Source organism: Mus caroli, chromosome 11 (assembly GCF_900094665.2).
Source record: "Mus caroli chromosome 11, CAROLI_EIJ_v1.1, whole genome shotgun sequence".
In the NCBI taxonomy this organism is placed as follows: domain Eukaryota; kingdom Metazoa; phylum Chordata; class Mammalia; order Rodentia; family Muridae; genus Mus; species Mus caroli.
In genome coordinates, this window is record NC_034580.1 from 67948216 (window position 1) to 67971387 (window position 23172).

Genomic DNA, 23172 nt, shown 5'->3' on the forward strand with positions numbered 1-23172 from the left:
GTATTGGGGACTTTTTGGATAGCATTGGAAATGTAATTGAGGAAAATACCTAATTAAAAAAAAAAAAGAAAGAAAGAGAGTGTCATTTTGGGAGGTTAAGTAGCTCTGGAGAGTTGGTGATAGCAGATGCCAATAATGTGAACGGACTGAAGGCCACCCAACTGTGCACTTGAAGTGGTTAGGATAATGAAGTTTAGACTCCCTATGTCTTACCACAATCTATAAAAAACGAGAACAAGCCCTTGGTGTCCTAGGAACTGAAGCTAAAATGGCATCCGCAACAGAGCAGTGTGGTGAGGAATGGTTGCTAAGCCTGGCTCTCATGCCCAGATTAGTCATGTGATCTGAAAGTCATGTGATCTGAATAACTGTCTAACACCTCCATGCCACAGGTTTCTCTTCAGTCACTTGAGTATGACAGTCTTTGCTGGCCCTTGCTCAGGGTTGTTACTGGGCCTAGAGGCGGGTGTGGAGAAGCTGTTTGGTAGCCCTTCTGTAGGGTGACTGGGAGTTATGGTGGTGCTCGGACGACTCCACTCTGGTCCCAGCTTTGCACTACTCCAGGAGGAGCTGCAGTGGCTGGTCTGAGCTCCATCCAGGCTGTGTCTGAGCCATGGCTTGTTAAAGAAATAAAAAGGAAAGAAAAGGACATAGCCACTCCTAGTGTATGGTGGAGGAGAACGTTTATTGTAGATAAAGGGCGAGTATAGCCAGAGGTAGACATGTCTGGGAGAGTCCAGAGTGGTTGTGTCCCTGAGCCATGTAGGGAGGTTGGGTGGGGGCTCACAGAGAGGGAGGGGGAGAGGAGAGAGGGGAACCAGATGCAGCAGCCAGGAGGCCAAAGGTACAAAAGGGGTAGGGAACCACAATGTATAGATTATATAGGGAAGAGCCTCTGGCAGAAGGGCAGCCCAGCCTCTGGGCTGGAGAGTTCAGGGTAGAGGGTAGGGTATGCCAGCCATACCCTGAAACAAGTAGGGATTGAGGGGTGCTGGGAGAACCTAGAGGTCAGGTCCACTTTGATGTGTTAAATAGGCATCTCAGCCATTTGTCCAGGTAATATAATTGAAACGTAATATAATTTGAAATGTAATACAATTCACATCCCCCTGGCTTTCTAGTGGCAGTTGCTTGGGTGGATGGCTTTTGCAGAATGTTTGTGGGTGCAGCCTTGCAGGTACTCCCTGAAAGCTGGTGGACTTTCCTAGGCAGGATCTGGGAAGGAGTGGACTTGTTCTAATCACACACTGTGTGTGATGTGTGATGGATGATGGATGAACCTGCTTCCTGGTAGTTAGGATGGCATTGGAGGAGGTGAGAAGTTAGCACACATCATTTTGTGTGTGTGTGTTCTGTTGTTCACTAAGGAACCCCAGTACAGTAAGACTGGGTCCTGGAAGACCTAGAGACCCCCAAACCTAATCTTTACCCTGGGTTTGAGTACACAGGAACCCAGAGGCCCAAAGGAGGCAGGGCCTCCAGACGAGACAGGTGGCTCAGATGTCCCAGTCCTTTTCCTTTGAAAACATGGCAGCTTCAGGACACTGGGTTTTGCATCTCTGGCTGTGAGAGTCCTTTAAAGGAGCTACTTCCCAGACATATAGGAGAGATGGTTTGGAAAATCAAGGCTCCGAGAGCCAAGGCATGGCTTAGGCTGGACTGGGCTGCAGGCAGCTAAGTGCACCTCGGCCCTGGCATGACTGGGGGTGGGGCATTGGCTGTGGTTTCTGAAAAAGGGCAAAAATGATGGGAAAAGCTTTGGGATCCTCTGGGAATCGGAGCCGTGGCAACAGCAGCTGCTGCCATGCTGCAAATGTTTCCTTGAGTGCCAGAGTATGCCCAGAGCCCATCCCTGCCGTACACCAGGGGAGGGGCGAGGACCCTCACAGAGGCAGGGAGGCCACTCTTACCACACAGCAGCCTGGCTCTCCCACAAAGAACAGCTCCAAGGCACTTGCTTCATTTGGGGTGTACCTGCACCTAACTGGTAAGTCCTTCTTGTGGGCTGATGGCTTGCCACTGTCCAGCTGTGTGTGGTTCTGTGGGGCTCTGAGGGCCTCCGTGATCCCATCTGAAAACTGGGTTAGTACAGTGGCTGCCTCGGACTTCTGGGATGCTGAAGCACACTTAACTTGGCTGACTATAGGCAGTGGGTCCCTGAGAGAGGTTAGTTGGCTTATGTTCGTTCCTGCAGGAGGATTGAGAGACTGTAACTGCCATAGAGCCCAGAGGTTTGTGCCTATCTGGAGGCCTTCCATGGGCTGACTTCTTTGTGCAGAGGTGCAGGGCTGGGTGGGGCAGCCTGGGTTCTTGTCCTGGTTCCTCTGTGTTTTTAGCAGTGTCCTTCTGTTCTTCATTTCCCAGTGTAGAAAACCCACTCAGTTCTCCGTCTTTCCTGAGTTGATGCTTGGGTCTGGTAGAAATGGGTGTGATGTGGGTGACTATGTTCCCCCAGCTTCTCAAAAATCATAGGCAGCCAGAGGGAGATGCTCTCAAGGCCCTAATTGAAGAGATGTTCTGGGTACTGAGGCAGATGGGAGAAGCACCCTCAGTATATCTCTATGGCCTGGAGAGAAAGGAGGGATACCGTCCCCTGCAAAGCCAGATTGAATACCATCCATTGACAAAGAAAGGCAGACCCGGGGTTAATGTGGGTCTCTGTAGGCAGGTTTTCAAGACAGCTCTTGAATGCATCTGAGTTCATAGCCTTGGCATAAACCAGAGCTTCCACCTCCATCAGAAAACCAACAGGTGTTTGCCTAAAACAGGGTCTAATTCCCCAATCACTGTTAACATGGTGACAGGGGTATCATATGGGGTTCATGTTCATGGTACACTTCAGGCATAGCTATGACAGACTGTCTTGCCCCTGTCTTTTGCCCTTAAATGTGCACCCCCACTCCTGTGTGCTGCCCAGCAATCGTCTCACCAGTAAACTGGGAGAAGCTTGGTTTTCAGTGGGGAGCTGGAAGTAGAATATAGCCTGCTTCCTATTTCCTGGTTTGGTTTGATTAGGGTCAGCCCAAGGAAGAGTCAAAGACCCAACCATCAGGATTCCTTTACTCTTGGATTTGCAGGCAGCTTATCCACAGGGCAACCGTGGACATCCGAGAGAGTGAGGCATAGGATGTGTACATTATCTGCACTTTGCTTGGGGTTTGGGGCATCTTAGGATGCTTGCTTGCTTCATCAGGAGGGTTCTTTAGATTTGGAGCTTATGTCTGGTTCCAGGAGTAGGAGTGTCGGGTCTGAGCAGTCCCCAGACCTTACTGTGGAGTCTAGGACCATGTTTAACATGTGAATAGTAGCCCCGAGCCTTCCAGAGAGATGACAGAGTGCTAGAGACGCTTCCAATCAAATCCTGGTTTCCTCCTGATCACTGTGTGCCATCTGAGAAATGACACAACCTCTCTGGGCTTCAGCTTCTCTATCAGCAAAAGATTTACCTTTTAGAGATGTGAGAATTAAGTGAATTTTGTCAAATGTTTGTGTTATACACAGCATGTGCCCAAACATGCTGGCCTATCTTATTCTTATTTGCCTCCTGCGCCTACCGTTTACTTATTTTAATTGATTTTTATTGTGCTTGGAATGGGAGCCAGGGCTTCATGCATACTCCTGTGTCCTACCACTGAATCATACCCCCAGTCCTGTTGAGCTTTTAAAACGACTACAGTCTCCTCAGACTATGGACAGTCCTGGGCAGGAAGCTGTCTTCTGAAAGCTGACACCAGCACCAGTCCCCTTGCTTCCAAAGCTTCTCACAGCTTCCTGTTATCTGCCTAATCCTGTTCCCATTCTGTTTCTTGGCCTTCAAGGCCCACAGTGTCTATAGCACAGTGTAGATGGAGCTGTGTGACAGGCCAAACAAATGAGGAGAGGTCTGAAGGGGGCATCGGTGTCTGGGAGCACCCAGGATCAGACAGCTTCAGGTGCTCCTGAGAGCAGACCAGCAGGGGAAGCAGCTATGCTCTGCCAGCCACAGGCTGGGACAGGTCAGGCCTTTGTCTTTTTTTTTTTTTTTTGGCTGTGAACATTAGTCCACAGCAGACTCATGGGCCTGGCCTGGCCCCATACTCGGGATTTGTGCAGTCTGAACTTTCCCTTGAAAACACAGGACTCAAGAGACCTCCCCCATGTCTGTCAGTGGCTGCTTTCCAGAATGCAGACACAGCTGGAATGTTCATTTCCCTAACCGACTGTGAACTGGAGGAGGAAGAGAGTATATGACTGATGGCTTTTATTTCTCTCACAGAGTCCAACACTACCTTTCCTTTTCTAAAAACATGTTTTAAAATTTCTTCTTTGAGAATGTTATACATGGATACAGTATGTTTGATCATATGCACCCTCTTAACCCTCTTAGCCCCAAGCTACCCCATGTCACCCTCTGAACTTCATGTCTTCTTCCTCCTCCTCCTCCTCTTCTTCTTCATGAATGGAATGAGTGTAGACCTAATGTGCTTGGGTATAGGATTATACGGGCAACCTGCCAGGGACTACACTTGTGAAGAAAATTGACTTTTTTCCCCTCTCAGCAGCCAACAACTACCAATAACTCATAGCCCTCTGGCATCCACTAAAGTGTGGATTCAATTGATCTTGTACAGGAAACCACGGCTGCTGTGAGTCCCCCAGTGCAGTGGTCCTATCATGTCCAGAAGCCATTGTTTCATGGTGGTCCTCATGGACCTCTGGCTCTTCTTCCACAGTTTTCCTTGAGCCTTAGTGGGAAGGGACACATCATGGCTTTCTGCTGGGCAGAGGTCACAGGGCATGGAAGGAAGCAAGCAGGTAGACAGATAGTTAGACAACAAGGCAGACTGTGCTAAAAGGGTTATCAGAGTGGACAGGCAGGGGCCTGGTCACTCCGAAGATTCAGGGATGATGGGGTTTTGCTGATGTAGAAGTACTCATGTTGACTCCATGGGGGAGGTGGTATTTGAGAGGTAGGAAGATACTGGAAGGGAAGAGGAGACCACAGTCCAGGTGGAGGTGGGTTGGGAGGAAAAGCCTCTGGTCCAGGAGAGGCCTGGGCACCAGGAGGCAGGACAGCCAGCAGGTGGAGGGGAGAGCATGGGAGATGGGGTAGGAAGTGTCAGCTCCCTCTCAAGGGGAGTACACTCACCTGAGCAGCCAGCTTAGCTCTAGAGGTTCAGGTCTAGAACACCTGCCAGCCCCACAGCAAACGATGTGGCCGAGTATCAACCGGGATGCTCGAAATACACCCATTTCACAAAATTGACCCAAGGCTTGCTATGTGCTGCACATGTGTGTGCACGCACACCAGTTCCCTCCTGACACAGTGCTGCAGCTGTGTGGAAGGGCTGAGTCGGGTACTATGTGTGGCTGCTGGCACCCAGTACAGAAGTTTTGCAGTACGGATGGGGTCATTCTCCTCCTCCTCTGTGAACACTGCCTGGCTCTTTGGGGCTTGGTCATCCTCATCGGTCTTGATCCTGAGTTCCTCCACAATGCGTCTCTACTCTGTTATGGGGATGTAGGAAGAACAGCCCAGGCAGCTGAGCACCCCAGACCTGGCTGGCTCTAGGTGGGGAGCCCGGCCACTGTGACCACAGAGCCTGCTGATCACTGCAGTTGTTTCCCCGGGGCTGCTGAAGTGGGAGGCACAGCCCTGAAAACTTTAGTTCTTCAGGGCACTACTACTAATTAGACTTTCAAAGTGTCCTGATTCACAGGGTGCGGGGGGGGGGGAAGGGGAGGGGACTTGACAAGAAGAGTGTGGAGGGGATGAGACTCTGTGGTCCCCAAGATGTACACAGACCTCATCTTTGTGGGTATCTGCAGGTTGCAAATTGGGCTACAGAAGATCTGGAAAGGATGGAGAAATGGACTAGCTTAGACTCGGATGAATCTGAGCCCCCACCCCAAGAGAACTCCTGCCCAGACCCTCCAGACAGAGACCCTAACTCCAAGCCACCTCCAGCCAAGCCCCACATCTTTGCTACCAGGAGTCGCACCCGGCTTTTTGGGAAGGGTGATTCAGAGGAGGCCTCTCCCATGGACTGCCCTTATGAGGAAGGCGGGCTGGCCTCCTGCCCTATCATCACTGTCAGCTCTGTTGTCACTCTCCAGAGGTCTGTGGATGGACCTACCTGTCTCAGGTAAGTCTTGGGTCCTTCCCTTCCAAGACCCAAGTGCCACCCAAGACGAGTGGCTGTCCCAGCTGTCAGCTAACACTTCTGTTAAATGTCACAGAGCTGGGGAGCTGGGGAACCTTCAGAGGTGGTCTGGCCCACACTCTTGTGATCTTGCGGGACACAGAGTCACATATGCTGGAGTGCATGTGCATGCTGATTCCAGCTGCCAGCACATGCCAGCACATGCCAGCACATGCTAAGTACCCAGGCCCCAGTGCTCACCAGCCCCAGGTACTTCAGCTTCACGTTCAAGGTTAGGATCTTGTGGACCAAGAAGACAAATTTTGTACAGGTGAGGAGCCTACCAGCCTTCCTGCCTTCACCGAGGCAGGGCAGGGAGTCACTCAGGATGGCTTCTGGGTAGTGTGAAGATGTCTTTTCATTCATAAGGGCCAAGGCAACCATGCCTAGCCCCTCTAGGCTCCTGTCTCCTGAGCTCCAGAAGGAAGGCCAGTGGGCTGGGTGGAAGACAGGTGACAGTAGCAACAAAAGTTTTCTCCATGTTGTCTGCAGATAGGCCAGGGGCAGGATGGGGACACGAGTATCCCAGGGTCTTTATTACAATTACATGTGTTTCCTAAACTGGCTGGTTTGCCTTGGGGCTCAGTCACACTCCTTGCTGGGCCTGAGATGAGGGTATGACTTATTTCTCAGGCAGACATCCCAGGACTCTGTCTCCACTGGTGTTGAGACGCCCCCAAGGCTCTATGATCGCAGGAGCATCTTCGACGCTGTGGCTCAGAGTAACTGCCAGGAGCTGGAGAGCCTGCTGTCCTTCCTGCAGAAGAGCAAGAAGCGCCTGACTGACAGCGAGTTCAAAGGTGGCCCTGTGTGGACTGGCTTCCCAAGGGGCCTTTTCCAATCTTGACCTGGTTTTGACCCTCTCTCTGCCCTTCAGACCCAGAGACGGGAAAGACCTGTCTGCTCAAAGCCATGCTCAATCTGCACAATGGGCAGAATGACACCATTGCTCTGCTCCTGGACATTGCCCGGAAGACAGATAGCCTGAAGCAGTTTGTCAACGCCAGCTACACAGACAGCTACTACAAGGGTGAGGTGGGGGTGGCCTGGTACGGCTACAGAACATCTGCACCCTGGGGGGGGGAACTGCCCCAACCCCTGTCACTGTGTTGCTTTCTTCTGGTTCTGATCCCTGCCCTTGCACATCTGCAGTCTCCTCCTGTGGCCCTGGGATCTCTGCTGCCCTCCTGCTGACTTGGTGGTCCCTATCCCTTGCTGTCATATCTTCTGCCTTCCTTTCTCCTCCTCCTTTCTTCTCTTCCCTCCCTCCCTCCTTCCCTCTGCCTCCTTTTCTTTGAAGCTTAGTATTTTCTGCTCATTTTTGTTGCTGCTTCAAGACTTTGCTGGCATAATTTGTGGATCCTGGCCTCCTACAGTGAGAGGTTGTGCAGACATTTTCAGTTGCTACCTGCCCAGGGCCCTTCCCTGGGCACATCTCTTTGGGCCCCCCCACAGGGCTGTAATCACAAGGCCAACAGTGCTCCTCCTTCTCTAGGCCAGACAGCATTGCACATTGCCATTGAAAGGCGGAACATGGCACTGGTGACCCTCTTGGTGGAGAATGGAGCAGATGTTCAGGCCGCCGCTAACGGGGACTTCTTCAAGAAAACCAAAGGGAGGCCTGGCTTCTACTTTGGTAGGGAGGCCATGTGGTAGACATGAGGGAGCTAGAGGCCCAGTCATCCAGGGGCTAGCCTCATTGGTGGGGCTCCACTGGGGATCCTGTGTTGGCTGCAGGTGAGCTGCCCCTGTCCCTGGCTGCGTGCACCAACCAGCTGGCCATTGTGAAGTTCCTGCTGCAGAACTCCTGGCAGCCAGCAGACATCAGTGCACGGGATTCGGTGGGCAACACGGTGCTGCACGCCCTGGTGGAGGTGGCAGATAACACAACTGACAACACCAAGTTTGTGACAAACATGTACAACGAGATCCTGATCCTGGGGGCCAAACTCCACCCCACGCTGAAGCTAGAAGAACTCACTAACAAGAAGGGGCTTACACCGCTGGCTCTGGCTGCCAGCAGTGGGAAGATCGGGGTAGGCTGGGGCTTTGGCCTGGAGCTGTGGACACCAGGCAGGGAGGGTGGCTGGATAGAGGGCTGTGTGTAGAGGACTCTAATTCTACCAGCTACTGAGGCTGTGAGTGTGAGCCAGAGGAGCTGTAAGCAGAAACCAGGAAGGTCAACATGGCGGTTTCTAATTTCCAATTTTGTCACAGGGACTCAAGGTGTGTGTGTGTGTGTGTGTGTGTGTGTGTTTGTGTGTGTGTGTAGCTAGGTTGAAAGAAAAAAAGAGGCTGTTGGTGCTTTACTAGGGTGAGCAAGATTTTTGGAATGACAGGGAGGGTTCTAAGCTCCTAAGTAGGGGGAAGCTTGGAGTATACCAGGCCCCAGACAAATCAGGGTTCTATGGATAATATCAGTAGAGATACTGGGAAACTGTCCCTGCCCCTTTAAGCATTTGAGCCCTGTAGGAGTCTACCTATGGCTTTCATTGTATTTCATTGATTCTCCCCCCACCCCCGGAATTGCACTCTGTAGCCCAGGCTGGTTGTAATTTGCTAGCTTGGCCTCAAAGTTGCAACAATCCTCCTGTCCCAGTCTTCTGAATGCTGGAATTACAGGCATGAACCATTATGACTGGCTTATTCCTTAGATTTTGATGATTTCTTTCTGGCTTAAAGTTTTCTAGAAAACTTCACTGTTCACAGAAGGACTGTAAATCTTGGGTCCCTGGAATAATATACCTGATGTGGGTGTAGCTGAGGTCAGAGGGCAGCTCTGTGGATCTTGATAGTGAGGACGTTGCTGGGGCTTGGCCTGGGTGTCTGAGTGATGGAGTTGGGAAGCTGAGTGCATTTACCACAAGAACTCAGAGCCTGCCTGGGGAAGCCACCCATGGCCTGGGCTGGCCTGATGGGGATCTCCTACCTGCCACAGGTCTTGGCCTACATTCTCCAGAGGGAGATCCACGAACCAGAGTGCCGGCACCTGTCCAGGAAGTTCACTGAATGGGCCTATGGGCCTGTGCACTCCTCCCTTTATGACCTGTCCTGCATTGACACCTGTGAGAAGAACTCAGTGCTGGAGGTGATCGCCTACAGTAGCAGTGAGACCCCCGTGAGTGGCCAGGGCTAGGACAATGTATACCCGGCCCGACCCTGCTCTTGCTCCAGCTCCATCTGGCCTCTCACATAGAAAACCTGTTGCCAGGAGCCTGTGTCCTCCAGACCTAGTCCACCTCCTTTTTCTTGTGTTTTTCTTAGCAAATGAACGACAACCATTAGCTCATAAACACGAGAGCATCTCAGAAGTGCAGAGATAAGGACAGCTCTCACTATGCCATGGAAAAAGCCCCATGGAGTCCTTTTATTTGTGTAAGCAGGATCACTCTGTGCACGCTGTAGGAGAAGCAGTTGCTTTCACTCACTGACGTGTGCTGTAGTTAGCTTTGTATCTGCACACAGGCGTCTGTCTCACTTAAAAACTGTTGCCCAGTGTTCACCCACGGGACAGGCAAGCTATCTGCAGTTGCTCACACACTGCAGGCCACTGACACAAGCCTGAGGATTTTCCCCGTGAAAGATATGGGAAACTGCAATCTCCAAATCAGAAAGCATGCCCGATGTATCTCTTCGTATTTTTTGAGACAGGGGCTTGCTCTGCAGCTGAGGCTGGCCTTGGACTCCTGATCCTCCTCACTCTTACGTGCTAGGACTGTAAGCCAGGGGCCACCACACCCCACAGTGAGGAGGAACATCGTTATGCATTTACTGGCCTTTTGTACTTCTTTGGTGGGTCTTGGTTTACGGGACTATTTGCTGGCTGCTCCTGGTTTATAGACACCCTTGGCTTCTTAATGAACCAGTCTTTTCTCTATTGCTTGTGCTGCAATGTAGTTTTTCTTCCTGTCTGTCTTTTGCCTTTTAATTTACACACAGCACCCTTTACTGATAAAAGGGTTTCATTCTGATAGGGTCAAGCTGCTTGGTGTTTTTTTTTTTTTTTCCTTTTCCTCTCTCTTATGGCTTCTGGGCTGGTGCCATGCTCTGATCTTCATAGAGTTAGTTACATAGAGTAGTCTTTCTGTATTCCCTTTCCACTCATTGGTAGGTGTTCATTTTGGCTACTTTATCTAGAGATTCCTTCTGTGTGCCAAGGATGGTATTTTACTTAGTATTTCTGGCTCCAAGTGAAGGCTCCGTGATACTTACTGAGTAGTCTATAAGGCCACCTCACCTGTCCTCTCTTTTTAAAGTCATACTCCAAGCTCCTGAAATGGACTTGGGAGCTGAAGTCTCTGCCGGAGGCAGGGAGGGGCTGCCATAGTGCCTCACTAGATAAAGTTGCAATTATAAGACCAGAGTCCAAGGAAGGTGAGGCCTGGCCTATATTGCCCTGTGAGCCCCACCTAGGTTGCCATGTTGAATCTGGCCTCTAAAGGGGTGGTCTGAATGAGAATGACCTCATCACAGACTGAGGAATTTAACCCGGAGGAAAAAAAGCTCAGGGACAGCCATCAATAATTCATGTCCCCAACGCTTTCTGGTGGACCATTCGGCTTGAGCTGATACACTGGTGAAAGGCAGAGATGACCAAGTTACTCCAAATAATAGATCATCCCTGTAGTTGACATCTCTTTAGAGGGCCTTGACTATCAAGGAGCTTCCCATGCTCCAAAGTGTATAAGGTCACACACACAAGTGTCTCTGTGGTAGAGCTTAAGTATGAGAGAGAGGCTAGGACAAGCTGCCTTGGGCTCATATGTTATACATCCTCGGTCCTTCAAGTCTTTTGATATGAGACTTTTGCCTAAAGGCTACTTCAAATGACGGTATTTGGCATTGTCCCCCTGCTCTGGGACAGGCCTTTTAGGTTCCTTCACAAGTCATGTATAGGTCCTTGCCATCTCTGCCTGACCCAGGGCTGCAAACAGGAGAAATGAAGACTGTGAAGGCAACCCCAGCTTCCCAAGCATCCTCTTGTCTGGGAGCGAAGAGAGCTAATTGTTAGAAATGATGAGATTAGATTGTTGGGAAATACTGAAGTCCTTAAGTGAGTCCTTAGGGTAGCTGTTCTCAAGCTTCCTAGTGCTAGGGCCAGCTAATACAGTTCTTCGTGTTGTGGTGACCACCCCCCACCCCCAAGAAAACTATTTTTATTGCTACTAAATAACAGTATTTTTTTTCATATGATCAATTGCTTCTTTATTTCAAAAACTGCTAGCAAGAATAGAACATTCAATTTTGGTTGCCATATAAACATATGCTTAAAGTCTGCAACAAAGCAAGCAAGACAATTGCCTCCCCATAATTATTCTTTTCTACTCTATTTAAAGTTTTTTAAAAAATATTTTTATTACATCTTTTCCTCAATTACATTTCCAATGCTCAGTATTTTTACTACTGTTATGAATTACAATGTAGATATCTGTGTTTTCTGAGGGTTTAGGCAACCCCTATGAAAGGGTTGTTTGACCCCCAGGTTGAGAACCACCGATTTAGGACCTGCCCAGTTTCTCACCAATCACTGTGCTCATGGAGACACTGAAGCTATGAGCGTGGTCAGTCAAGGAACCACAGCAAAGCAGGGACCAACTCAAGGCCCTGGCTGTACAGTGTCTCAGACCTCTGGTGACACTTGGTTGCTGGGCTTGCTGAGGGGATATTCTTCCTTAACTGTGTGAACTACACAGGAGTGAGGAGTGCCACACGGGTGTGGCTATCCAGGTAAGTTGCTGGTGCTCGAGTGAGCCTCCCTTCTCTCTGCTCTCATAGAACCGCCACGACATGCTTCTCGTGGAGCCCTTGAACCGACTCCTGCAGGACAAGTGGGACAGATTTGTCAAGCGCATCTTCTACTTCAACTTCTTCGTCTACTGCTTGTATATGATCATCTTCACCACGGCTGCTTACTATCGGCCTGTGGAAGGCTTGGTGCGGCCAGGAACACGGGCCCTGTTTGGGGGTTGGGGTTGGGTGAGGCATTTCCCTAAGATGCTACAGGCTCCAGGCCCAGAACTTTCTTGGGACTCCCCTTCCTAGCTCACTGAGAGGTGGAGAGACTGCCCTGAGAGCCTCGCTTCCTTGGCCTCAGTTTCTCTCTGACCCAACCATGGACTTTGTCCTTTAAGTCTGTGGTCCTGAAAGTTTGAGCATTTGAGCACTGAAGTTCCTGAGTATTGGGACTCAGAACCGGGGAGACAGCCACCCTAGGGCTGGGTGTCTGCAGATCATGGAGTGTGAAAGCCCCAATTCCATTTGCTGGCCTGCACAGTTTGGCTCACCTGCTTATTCATTACAAATTTGTTTCTTAGGCCTGTGCCCTTGAATACTTCAGTGCTAGGCTGGGCGCCATCTCTCAGCTCAGCTGAGGGTGAGACGTTTTATCCTCCTCTGAGCTATGGACTCTATTAAGTTTCCATTAAGCTGAGTCCTTTTCATTTAATACTAGGGGCACTAATTTTCCACCCTATATGTAGAGAGAGCACTTTACCTGTAAATTTAGTGTAAAAACTGGAGTTCTGTCTGTGCATAAAAGGTATTTAGTGACTTCATTAGAAACGAAAATGGTAATGGGTACAACTCAGTGGCATAGGACTTGCCTAGGATGCACAAGGCCTTGGGTTTGAGTCCCAGCACTCCAGCATTGTAACAAAGTAAAAAAAAGAAAAGATACATATATTTTGAGAGAGAGAGAGAGAGAGAGAGAGAGAGAGAGAGAGAGAGAGAGAGAGAGAGAGGAGGTATATGCCAATAGGCAGGATAAGTGAATAAGCTAGGGCTTGCAAAGCCACAGTGGCAATACTCTCCAGAAAATGCTGGCTAAAACACAAGGGCTGTATATGTGGGTGTGCGGAGGACAGCCGTTCCACCCCCCCCACCGCGTCCCCCTCCCCCAATCTCTGGAGAACTTTGATCTTACCTCCTGGCAAAACAGCTGGGCACCATAGGCTGTGGGAAGAATGGGATTTACAACACACCAGGTCTGTAAGAGCATCTCCACCTACCCTGTCACCTGCTCCCATTCACTCAGAGCCCTGGTCATAGATGTTGCTTGGGGGGATAGCACAGCACTGGAAGGATCCTCTCATACCTAGAGACTCAGGGGGAGCAAGTCTTACAAAGGGACCGTCTTGCAGATGTCCCATGATAATTTATTGTCTCTGTGCTTCTCTCCTTGAAATTACTGTTGTTTTATATATATATATATATATATATATATATATATATATGTATATGTATATATATGTGTGTGTGTATGTGTGTGTGTGTGTGTGTGTGTGTGCGCGTGCACATGGAGATCAGAAAAAAAAAAAACCAACCCAACTATTGGGAGTCATCTCTGTCCTTTCGCAATGGGTTCTGGGGACCAAAATCAGTTCTGAGACTTGCGCAGATCATGCTTCTTCCTGTGGAGAGTCATCTTGCTAAGCCTCTGTTTCTCTCTTTTAATGGAGGCTTGTCTCCTAGGCAGGAGCCAAGTCTTAATGGTGAGGCTTGGTACCTGGTGGCACCTGGTGGCAGAGTGTTTGTTGACTGGATGAATGAATGAGTCATTAGCTCCTCTGTGCCTTACAGCCCCCCTATAAGCTGAATAACACCATTGGGGACTATTTCCGCGTCACTGGAGAGATCCTGTCTGTGTCAGGAGGAGTCTACTTCTTCTTCAGAGGGGTAAGCATCCCTTCACAAGTTGTGGGCTTCTCTTGTTGCTGACACATGGCTGAGAGCTGAGTGGGTGAAGCTGAGAACCCTCAGGTGTTCATGGCCAGGTTTCAGGGACCCCCAGTATATTCCCAAGGGCATGTGGTGATCAAGCAACACGGGTGGGTGGATCTCCACCACTAAGTCTCATGGCTGTTCTTGTGGGAAGGGTCTTTTCTTTGACTGCTTGCCTGGGAGGCTCCAGGGGTCCTTCTACCTAGCACTCCATACTGAACACCAGTTTAACAGTGAAATGCGGCTACATCTGGCTTTTGTTTCACGAGTGCTGGCCCTCCTGCTCACACAGCAGGCACTTTGCTGACTAGAGATTCTCCTCAAGAACCAGATTTTTTTCCTTGAATGTCAGGGTTCCTTTTAGAATTTTATGTTAACTCCTCTGTAAAAACTAGAGCTTAGAGAATACGTGGTTTATAATTTTTAGTTTCACTTTCTTGGAATAAAATTTGGGGCAGGGGTGAGAACACAGGTCCATGAAAAGAGAACTGGATGCAGAATTTGAAATCATTGTTTTTTTTTTAATTATTTATTTTTTAATCTTTTAAAAATATTTATTTTATTTATATGGCTACACTGTGGCTGTCTTCAGACATACCAGAAGAGTGCATCAGATCCCATTACAGATGGTTGTGAACCACCATGAGGTTGATGGGAATTGAACTCAGGACCTCTGGAAGAGCAGTCAGTGCTCTTAACCACTGAGCCATCTCTCCAGCCCTGTTTTTTTTTGTTTTTTTTTGTTTTTGATTTTTGTTTCTGTTGTTTTTGTTTTTGACATGAGGTTTCCCTGTGTAACCTAGTCTACTTGAATTCTTGATCTTCTTGCCTTAACTTTTCTAGTGTTAGGATGATGGGAGTGCACCACTGCCCATGGTTAGATCATTGTGATTTTAACTTATAAACTTCCTGAGTTAAGTCACCATTTGTGTGTGTGTGTGTGTGTGTGGCTGATTTTTCCATTGCTGTGGTGAGGCACCATGAACAGAGAGACTTACAGACAAAAGAGCATATTTGGCCTTATGGTTTCAGAGTGTTAGAATCCGTGATGGAGGAATGGAGGCTGCAGGTAGCAGGTGGTTGGAGAAGCAGTTGACAACCCACATTTTGAATGACAAACAGGAGGCAGAGAGAGGAGAGAGAGAAAGGAAGAAAGGCAAGAGAGGAGAGAAAAAGAGAGGAGGGAGAGGGAGAGAGAGGAACAGAGAGAGAGAGAGAGAGAGAGAGAAGAGAGGGAAGAGAGGGAGGAGAGGGAGAGGGAGAGGGAGAGAGAGAGCTCACTGAGGATGGTGGTGGTGGAGGGGGGAGAAATGTTTGAAACCTCAAAGCCTGACCCCAGGGACACACGTCTGTCAAGAAGGCCACACCTCCTAATCCTTCCCAAACAGTTGCACCAATTTGGGGATGAAGTATCCAAACACACGAGCCTGTGGGGACATTCTCATTTAACACCACATTTACTTTTATGGAATTTCTTATCCATCACTGCACGGTCTTCGTGGAAACGCTGTCTTTTCACAGTTGTAACTTCCACTATCTAAGAAAGCATAAAGCCCTAGCAGCAGGTGGGCCCCTCTTAGCAAACAGAGGTTAAACTGGGGACAAGTGCGTGTAGGTATTTTGGAGAGGATTTCACAGCCACCAAAGCTTGATCTGGCAAGTTAGCTCGGTTGCGGCTGTGTAAAGGGGCTTTTGCTATGAAGTGACACTCAGTATAGTACAGCACGGTGGAGTGGGGAGAACACACGAGAAGAAAGGAAATCTCTCAGCCCTGTCCTGGGATCACAGCAGTCCATAGGATTTTGGTGGCCCTTTCCTTCCTTGATTGATTTTTTCGAGATCTCCTTTTAATTGCAGTCGAGGTTTTTAAAGCTCTCCATGAGTCACATAGCATCGCCCACCCCGTTAGCTTGGCTTTACTGCTGCTCCATTCTTCATGCTCCTTGCTGGGATCCATTCCAGTGCTCCAATACGGTGGTGCTGGGAAAGCATGCTGAGGAGTCTCCATTTCAGACACATTGAACGCTTCCCGGAGAGTTACTTTGTCTGGTTATTCACAGATCCAGTATTTCCTGCAGAGGCGACCGTCCCTCAAGAGTCTGTTTGTGGACAGCTACAGTGAGATACTTTTGTAAGTGATGCTTTATGCTCCGTTTGCCCTCCTGGGGCTAGTTCTTCCTCATTCTCTCACCTAGGCCTGAGCAGGCACGTAGTAGGGCCTCAGTAAGCACGTTGAAACAATGGAGGGAGGCACTCTAACAATAGTATTCAGAGGAATCAATATCAGCTGTTGTTTACTCTGCCAGATAAGTCAGGTGCTGGGGTCGACAGACTGTGTCACAGGTCACAGGACTTACAGTTGGAGTTACTTTGGCCACAGTGTGTGCGTGCCCTTGCCACTCACTAGGTCAACACTGGGAGACAGAGGTGACATATACCCAGTTTTTGCCTTCAAGAATTTCCAGTCTGTGAGGCAGGTTTGTTTTTTTTTTTTCTTCTTTCATTCTAGCTTCATGGACATCTTGGACTAGATAGTTCAGTAGGTGGGGAAGGGATTGTCCTGTGCACTGAGTATTTAGCAGCACCCATGGCCTCTCCCTGCTAGATAGCAGCAGTTATCTTATTGTCCTGACAATCAAAAACGCCTACAGATAGATACCAACAAAAGTCCTCTTGCTATGGCCTGTGGGGGCAGCAGCCGTGGTGGTGTGTGCTTCTGGTGGGAGCCACTGCTCTTACGGGAGACCAACAAGCAAAGGCACACGTGTTGCAGAGAGCCTCTGCTCATAAAATCCTTTAGAACATGCAAAACCCATCCTGCACAGAGGCTTCCAACCACTTAAACTTGCTTCCCTTCCCCCACCCATCCTGAGGCTTCTCCTGAGGTGTGGTTAAGGAGTTGTTTCTAGTACTGCTGTGACTAGTTTGTTCCTAGGATTCATAAACCTCATGGCCCCACCCTGAGCTTCAGAGACCTTTATTTTAGTCCCAAAGGGCAGGCTCCAACTCTAGGGTCTGCAGCAACTGGCTGTCACAATACTGATTTGCCTAAAAGAAGAAATGTTCCCCTACATAGCGTTATGCCAGTAGACTCAAGATTTTATTTTTAAAAAGTATAGCTACATTGTAGTGATGTTCACACACACACACACACACACACACACACACACACACACACACGTTTACATACATGCAACTGTACTAATTAATATGGAGCATATAGTTTTTTAAACTTATTAATTTACTTTATGTATATGAGTACACTACAGCTGTCTTCAGACACAACAGAAAAGGGCACCAGACCCGCTTGCAGATGGTTGTAAGCCACCATGTGGTTGCTGGGAATTGAACTCAGGACCTTTGGAAGAGCAGTCAGTGCTCTTAACCACTGAGCCATCTCTCCAGCCCTTGAACATATAGTTTTTATTTTATCAAAATAAAGGTACGGAGCTTTTATTTTATCAAAACTACTCATTCATATTACTATAAATCACAAGAGTGTAAAAGTGTTTAAAGACTGAACCAGTTTCTTGCCCCCAACCCTTCCCATTTTCTGAAACTCTCTTTCCTTGGGCTCTTTCTTCTGTCACCTATTTCTGCCATAGACAAAGCTTTAGCATCCTTCTCCCTGTCTGCTTCTCCTCTTCCATCATCCCAATGTGATTATATAATATTTTGTTAGTCAGTAGTCATCATTTGCACCTTTGTAATTATTCCTGACTGTTGAACAGCTTCATAATAGTCCTAATACACGTTTTGTTTCCTCTGAAGCAAACTCCCTCAATTTTTCCTTGTTTAACACACATATATGCAGTGTTAATTCTTCCCACACATCCTGAAGCAGGTACAATTTCCCTCAAACTCAAGCCTCTAAATTACAACACATGGTCAAATCTCCCCTTTCTCCCCCTTGGGGGATTTCTTTCTGGAGTTTTCTTTCCTTTTGTTTGTTTGAGATAGGGTCTGGCTGTGTAGCCCAATCTGGCCCCTGTTCTATAACCCACAGCAAACCTCCTGCCTTTGCATCTGCAGTGCTGGAGTGACAGCTGTATGTCACCAGCCCGTTTCCTGTTTTCTCTTTCTGATTGGGTTTTCCCAGCCTGATCCTTCTCACCCTGGGGAGACGCTTCTCTCTGCTGTCAGCCTTGAGATTCTCCTGGCTCTTGCCCCTCTCTCACATCTTCCTCTTTCTTGGGTTGTTCTTGTTTCCCTGTACAGTCTTCAGTATTTTCGGTGGGGCAGCCCCGAGTGGAAGCGCTGACTCTGTACAATGCCATGTGCATAAGCATTCATGATCAGTAAGTTGGTGTATTCAATACATTTCTCACTTAGATTTTTGACATACGATGGATTGTGCAGAGCATGACTATTATAAATCAAGGAACATCTGTACTATATTTATATTGTGCTTCTAAGAATAAGATTTTTGCCTCCCAACATATCATACGTTTCCTCCTTGTGCCTGCAGAAAAGGTGTGGGCTATAGGAAGCTGGCAGCCCAGCCCCAGCCTGTGAATGGCTACATTCTCTCTTTCAATTCTTGCATCCCCAGAGCCTTTTGTTCTTGGCTTCTCCTAAGCTGGTCTCCTTTGCCTCTGCCCCTAGCTTTGTACAGTCGCTGTTCATGCTGGTGTCTGTCGTACTGTACTTCAGCCATCGCAAGGAGTATGTGGCTTCCATGGTGTTCTCCCTGGCCATGGGCTGGACCAACATGCTCTACTACACCCGAGGATTCCAGCAGATGGGCATCTATGCTGTCATGATTGAGAAGGTAGGTTCCCAAGTGTGTTTTCCACAGAGCCCTGTTTGCCCTTTAGATGTGGGATACTGTCCTATGCACTCTGTTTAGCCTCTCTGTATCCTCCGGGGGAGCCATTGGTTTAGCCCTTAGCCTATTTATTCCCCAAGAATCAAGAAACCTGGCACTGACCTGGACATGGAGGTTTTCTTCAAACTTCTTGCCTCTGCATTCCAAACAAAAGCCGTGGGCGAGGTGTGAGTGATTCCTTCATGGTGTCTGAGCTGAAAACTGTAGAATCCAGCCTGTTGGAAGTTCCTGCCCCATGTTCTCTGGCCACTCCAGGCTGATACAGCCCAGGTCATTCCTGTATTCCTCCCAGGGCTGGGTTTGTTGTTCATGAGCCTGCTCTTTCCTGCAGATGATCCTCAGAGACCTGTGTCGGTTTATGTTCGTCTACCTCGTGTTCTTGTTTGGATTTTCCACAGGTAACATGCTGAGGCAAGGCTGGTGGGTGGGCAGGGCTATTGCTCATTTGACTTCCCCAGGGCTCTGCAGGGCCAGGGGAGGAGGAGCCAGGTGAAGAAGACAGGCGCATGCTTGCAGGTGACAGAGTGGATAAACAGAATGCACATCAACATGAACCTGAGAACTTGGAAGTGTAATTTATGAGATGTTCTCAGACATCTTAGAGATACTGTGCTACTTGCTTGCTGCATAGCTATTTTTTTTTTTGGCTCAGTTTTAAAAAATGTTTTATTTTGTAATGTCAATATATATTTTTTAAAAGATCTATTTATTGTTATATGTAAGTTCACTGTAGCTGTCTTCAGACATACCAGAAGAGGGCATCAGATCTCATTACGGATGGTTGTGAGCCACCATGTAGTTGCTGGGATTTGAACTCAGGACCTTTGGAAGAGCACTCAGTGCTCTTATCCGCTGAGCCATCTCGCCAGCCCTTTGCTCAGTTTTTATCCAAATGATTTCAACGCTATTTCAGACTCACAAGAAAGTCTTAAGGCTTGTAAGAATGACTTCTCTCTTCTTACTAAGATTCCCCAATTTTACCACTTTAAAATCTGTCTCTGCCTCTCTCTTCCTTCTCTCTGTCTCTTTGTCTCATTTTTCCTTCCCTCCCGTACTCCTCTTCTCCATTTCCCCTCTCTTCCTTTCTTTGTTCCTTGTGTTGGAGATTGAGCCCAGGGTCTAATACATGCCAGGTAAATGCCCACTGAGTTACAGCATCAGCCTTCAAGTGATCCCCTGACCCCACCATTCTTCACAGCTTTAGTCCCTGGCATTTTACCACAAGGAGGAACTTTTTTCCCCTCTCTGCAATTGAATTTTTCAATGCAAGGATGGCCTTGGGGTCCTTTTTTGCTCTGTTAGATTTACATGGTCACTTGAGTCATAATACTTATTACCATCTGTTACTTTGAAACTGAGATCTGGCCCTTGAGAGCCCCTTTCAGCCAGATCCTGGGCCCCTCTAGCTGACCCACATCCTGTTGTGAGCACATGCCTTTGCCTCAGTCCTTGTCTGATTTCTGCAGTTAGATGGTTGTCGAGGCGTGCCTGTCTCTGCTCCCATTCTGCGGTTTATTTTATCCCTCCTGCCTAAGAGGGATGAGTATCCATGACTAGGAGGAGGGACCTGGTAGGTATGGGTTGTGGCACTTGATCTGAAGTTATGCGTATCAGTACAAGAAGGGATTGGGCTCAGGGGATTCTCGGGTATTGGCGCATAGTAAGAACAGGACCCGGCTGCTTAGCAGTTCTCCAGCTCTGTACTATACTTCCAAAGAATAAGGTTATTAGGGCCACTCTGCTTTGAACTGCTCGACACCCATGGTTCTAGAGGGACCTTGAAAAAGACATGGTGTGGCTGGCAGAGTGAGCCAGGCCTATCTTGTTAGGTTGAGCAGGTTGTACACTACACAAAGGGCTTAGTATGTGCATGGTCTACATAGCTTTGCATATTTCTTCAAACTCTTCTCCTACTAGATCATGATAATGCTCTTTTAACAAAGCAGAGTTTTATTACAGCTTTATGCTAGTCTGGGTTGGGAGGTGATACATGGCTGAGTGGCTTTCCTGCTGTGGGGTGCTGGGGTAGGAGAGGTATGTATCAGGAGATCTGGGGTCTTGGTTTTCATCCACCCACACCTCTTTCTCTTGCGACCTGTAGCCGTAGTGACACTGATCGAGGATGGGAAGAATAACTCACTGCCTGTGGAGTCCCTACCACACAAGTGTCGGGGATCTGCCTGCAGGCCAGGTAACTCTTACAACAGCCTGTATTCCACATGTCTGGAGCTGTTCAAGTTCACCATCGGCATGGGCGACCTGGAGTTCACCGAGAACTATGACTTCAAGGCTGTCTTCATCATCCTGTTACTGGCCTATGTGATTCTCACCTACATCCTCCTGCTCAACATGCTCATTGCTCTCATGGGCGAGACTGTCAACAAGATTGCACAAGAGAGCAAGAACATCTGGAAGCTGCAGGTGGGCAGCAGAGTGGGGGTGAGGGGAGTGCAGTCTGGAGGCTGTTCCCTGTTCCTTCTGCTGTTACACAGAGGGTTGCATGAGCCCCTGTGGGGTTGAGGAGGGAGCAGGGAGCCCAACCGGGCCCAGGGATCAACATCGTCAGCTCCCTCGGTAGACTCCCTTCCTGTGGGCATCCCTGTTGTCCATCATCTACAAACAGTCAGGTGAGCCTAGCTAGATGCTATAACTAACAGATGCTGTATTTGGCCCAGAGCAGAGCAATCCCAGAGGGCAGTAGATGTAGATTTAGCCCCATGGGCTATCCATTGTAGAGCATCTTGGTTTAGGTGAGTACTGGACACTAGACACATGGGGATTGCTCTCATGGGGTAGGCCCTAAGGATTCTCTTTCTAAGCTGCATGGCTCATATTTGCCTTCAGAATCCCCACCAACAAAGCATTGTTCTTACCCGGAAGCATTTGCTGGATGGTGGACCCTGCTGTCTAAGTGTCTGTCTTACCTGACTTCATTTCACCTTTCACAATCCTCTGAAAGGAATTCTGTCAGCATCTCATCTTTAGACCAAGCACTGAGGTCTACAGACTGTGTAGTCATCTCTCTGTGTTTCAAGCCACACAGAGACCCAACAGTCAGGACTCTGATCTTACTTAGCACCCCACAGGGTCCCTTTGTGAGCTCCATCAACTCCTAGGGCTGCTTTCCTGGAATTAGCAGGCAGACACCAAGCACAGGAAGGCTTGGCTGGTCTCCTAATGCCAGGAATTAGAAACAGACTTGTAGTAGGCTGCCCCAGGGGCTGACAGAGATTCTGGAGAGGGTGATCCAGGCTGGTGGCCTGTTTCCTTTTCTACCAGCGAGCCATCACCATCCTGGATACAGAGAAGAGTTTCCTGAAGTGCATGAGGAAGGCCTTCCGCTCCGGCAAGCTGCTGCAGGTGGGGTTCACGCCGGATGGCAAGGATGACTTCCGGTGGTGCTTCAGGTAAGGCCAAAGCAGGAGTCAGAGCTGAGAACTGGTCTCAGTCCTGGACATGGGGGACTCATCTGGAGCCAGGTGAGGGTATAGAGATCAGGCTCAGGGCTCCCTGAGGCTAGACATAGAAATAGGGACTCTCAAGGCCAGCAACAGGTCCAAGGGCCACCATAGGATTCAGCTCTGGGCATGGGACACCAATCTCAGATCTCAGGAGGTAGAACTTCCAACATTAAGCACCGAAAAACTTGAGGTGTCCAAAAAGGACTACCTGGTGAACAGAGTCAAATCCAGCCATCCAGGATTTAAAATTCTTGGGCCTTCTGCTGTGGTGGGAAATGAAATAAGCCCTGGCTGTCCCTCTGCCTGTTATGTCTTCATCCTAATATGAAGGCTGCCCAGCCTTAGACAGCGGCTTCCCAGAGCCTGTCCCCTCCCCCACAGGGTGGATGAGGTGAACTGGACTACCTGGAACACCAACGTGGGCATCATCAACGAGGACCCAGGCAACTGTGAGGGCGTCAAGCGCACCCTGAGCTTCTCTCTGCGGTCAGGCCGAGGTGAGGTGTGCTGGATGAGCCCATGGCAGGGAGGGGCCTGGCTCTGGGAAGGAGGGCTCTCTACTCCATCTTGACTTTCCTCACATCAGACCTGGGCTGCACAGCAGCAGCAGACACTCAGCCACGCTTAGTGACTGGTGTATGCTCTCAAACACATCTGTGTGTCCAAGGAGCACTGCCATAGGCTCCTTGGACTCACTACCCATCTGATTTCAGATTCACTTTTGGCTGTTGTGTGTTCAGAAACCTGAAAAGACGTAGCCAACATTTTCAAGAACCCCGCCATTCTGTTATGGAACCCCATATGGGGTCACAGTCAATAGTTTCAGAAGCTGGGTGTCAGGCTATTATGCAGTAGTGTCCCAGAAAGGTTGGAGGGTTTGTTTGTTTTGTCCTTAATTATTTTTTTCTTTCTCAAATGTGATGTCTTTTGGTCTGCCTTCATATTCACTGACTCCTTTTTTTTTTTTTTTTTTTTTTTTTTT

The 23172-nt window shown here is 48.8% G+C and overlaps 1 protein-coding gene across 1 annotated transcript in view; it reads left to right on the top strand.

Moving 5' to 3' along the window:
• Positions 1-1769: 1769 nt before the first annotated feature.
• Positions 1770-23172, top strand: part of Trpv1 (transient receptor potential cation channel subfamily V member 1) — a 27282-nt gene continuing 5879 nt past the window's right edge. The window contains exons 1-15 of the mRNA XM_021176714.1: positions 1770-1987; positions 5809-6125; positions 6816-6982; positions 7060-7212; positions 7678-7818; positions 7920-8218; positions 9121-9300; positions 11958-12116; positions 13761-13856; positions 15962-16032; positions 18507-18672; positions 19061-19127; positions 20831-21150; positions 22009-22136; positions 22572-22687. Coding sequence (XP_021032373.1) covers positions 5842-6125; positions 6816-6982; positions 7060-7212; positions 7678-7818; positions 7920-8218; positions 9121-9300; positions 11958-12116; positions 13761-13856; positions 15962-16032; positions 18507-18672; positions 19061-19127; positions 20831-21150; positions 22009-22136; positions 22572-22687 — 2347 coding nt within the window. The 5' untranslated portion in view covers positions 1770-1987; positions 5809-5841. The remainder of the gene's footprint in view (positions 1988-5808; positions 6126-6815; positions 6983-7059; positions 7213-7677; positions 7819-7919; positions 8219-9120; positions 9301-11957; positions 12117-13760; positions 13857-15961; positions 16033-18506; positions 18673-19060; positions 19128-20830; positions 21151-22008; positions 22137-22571; positions 22688-23172) is intronic.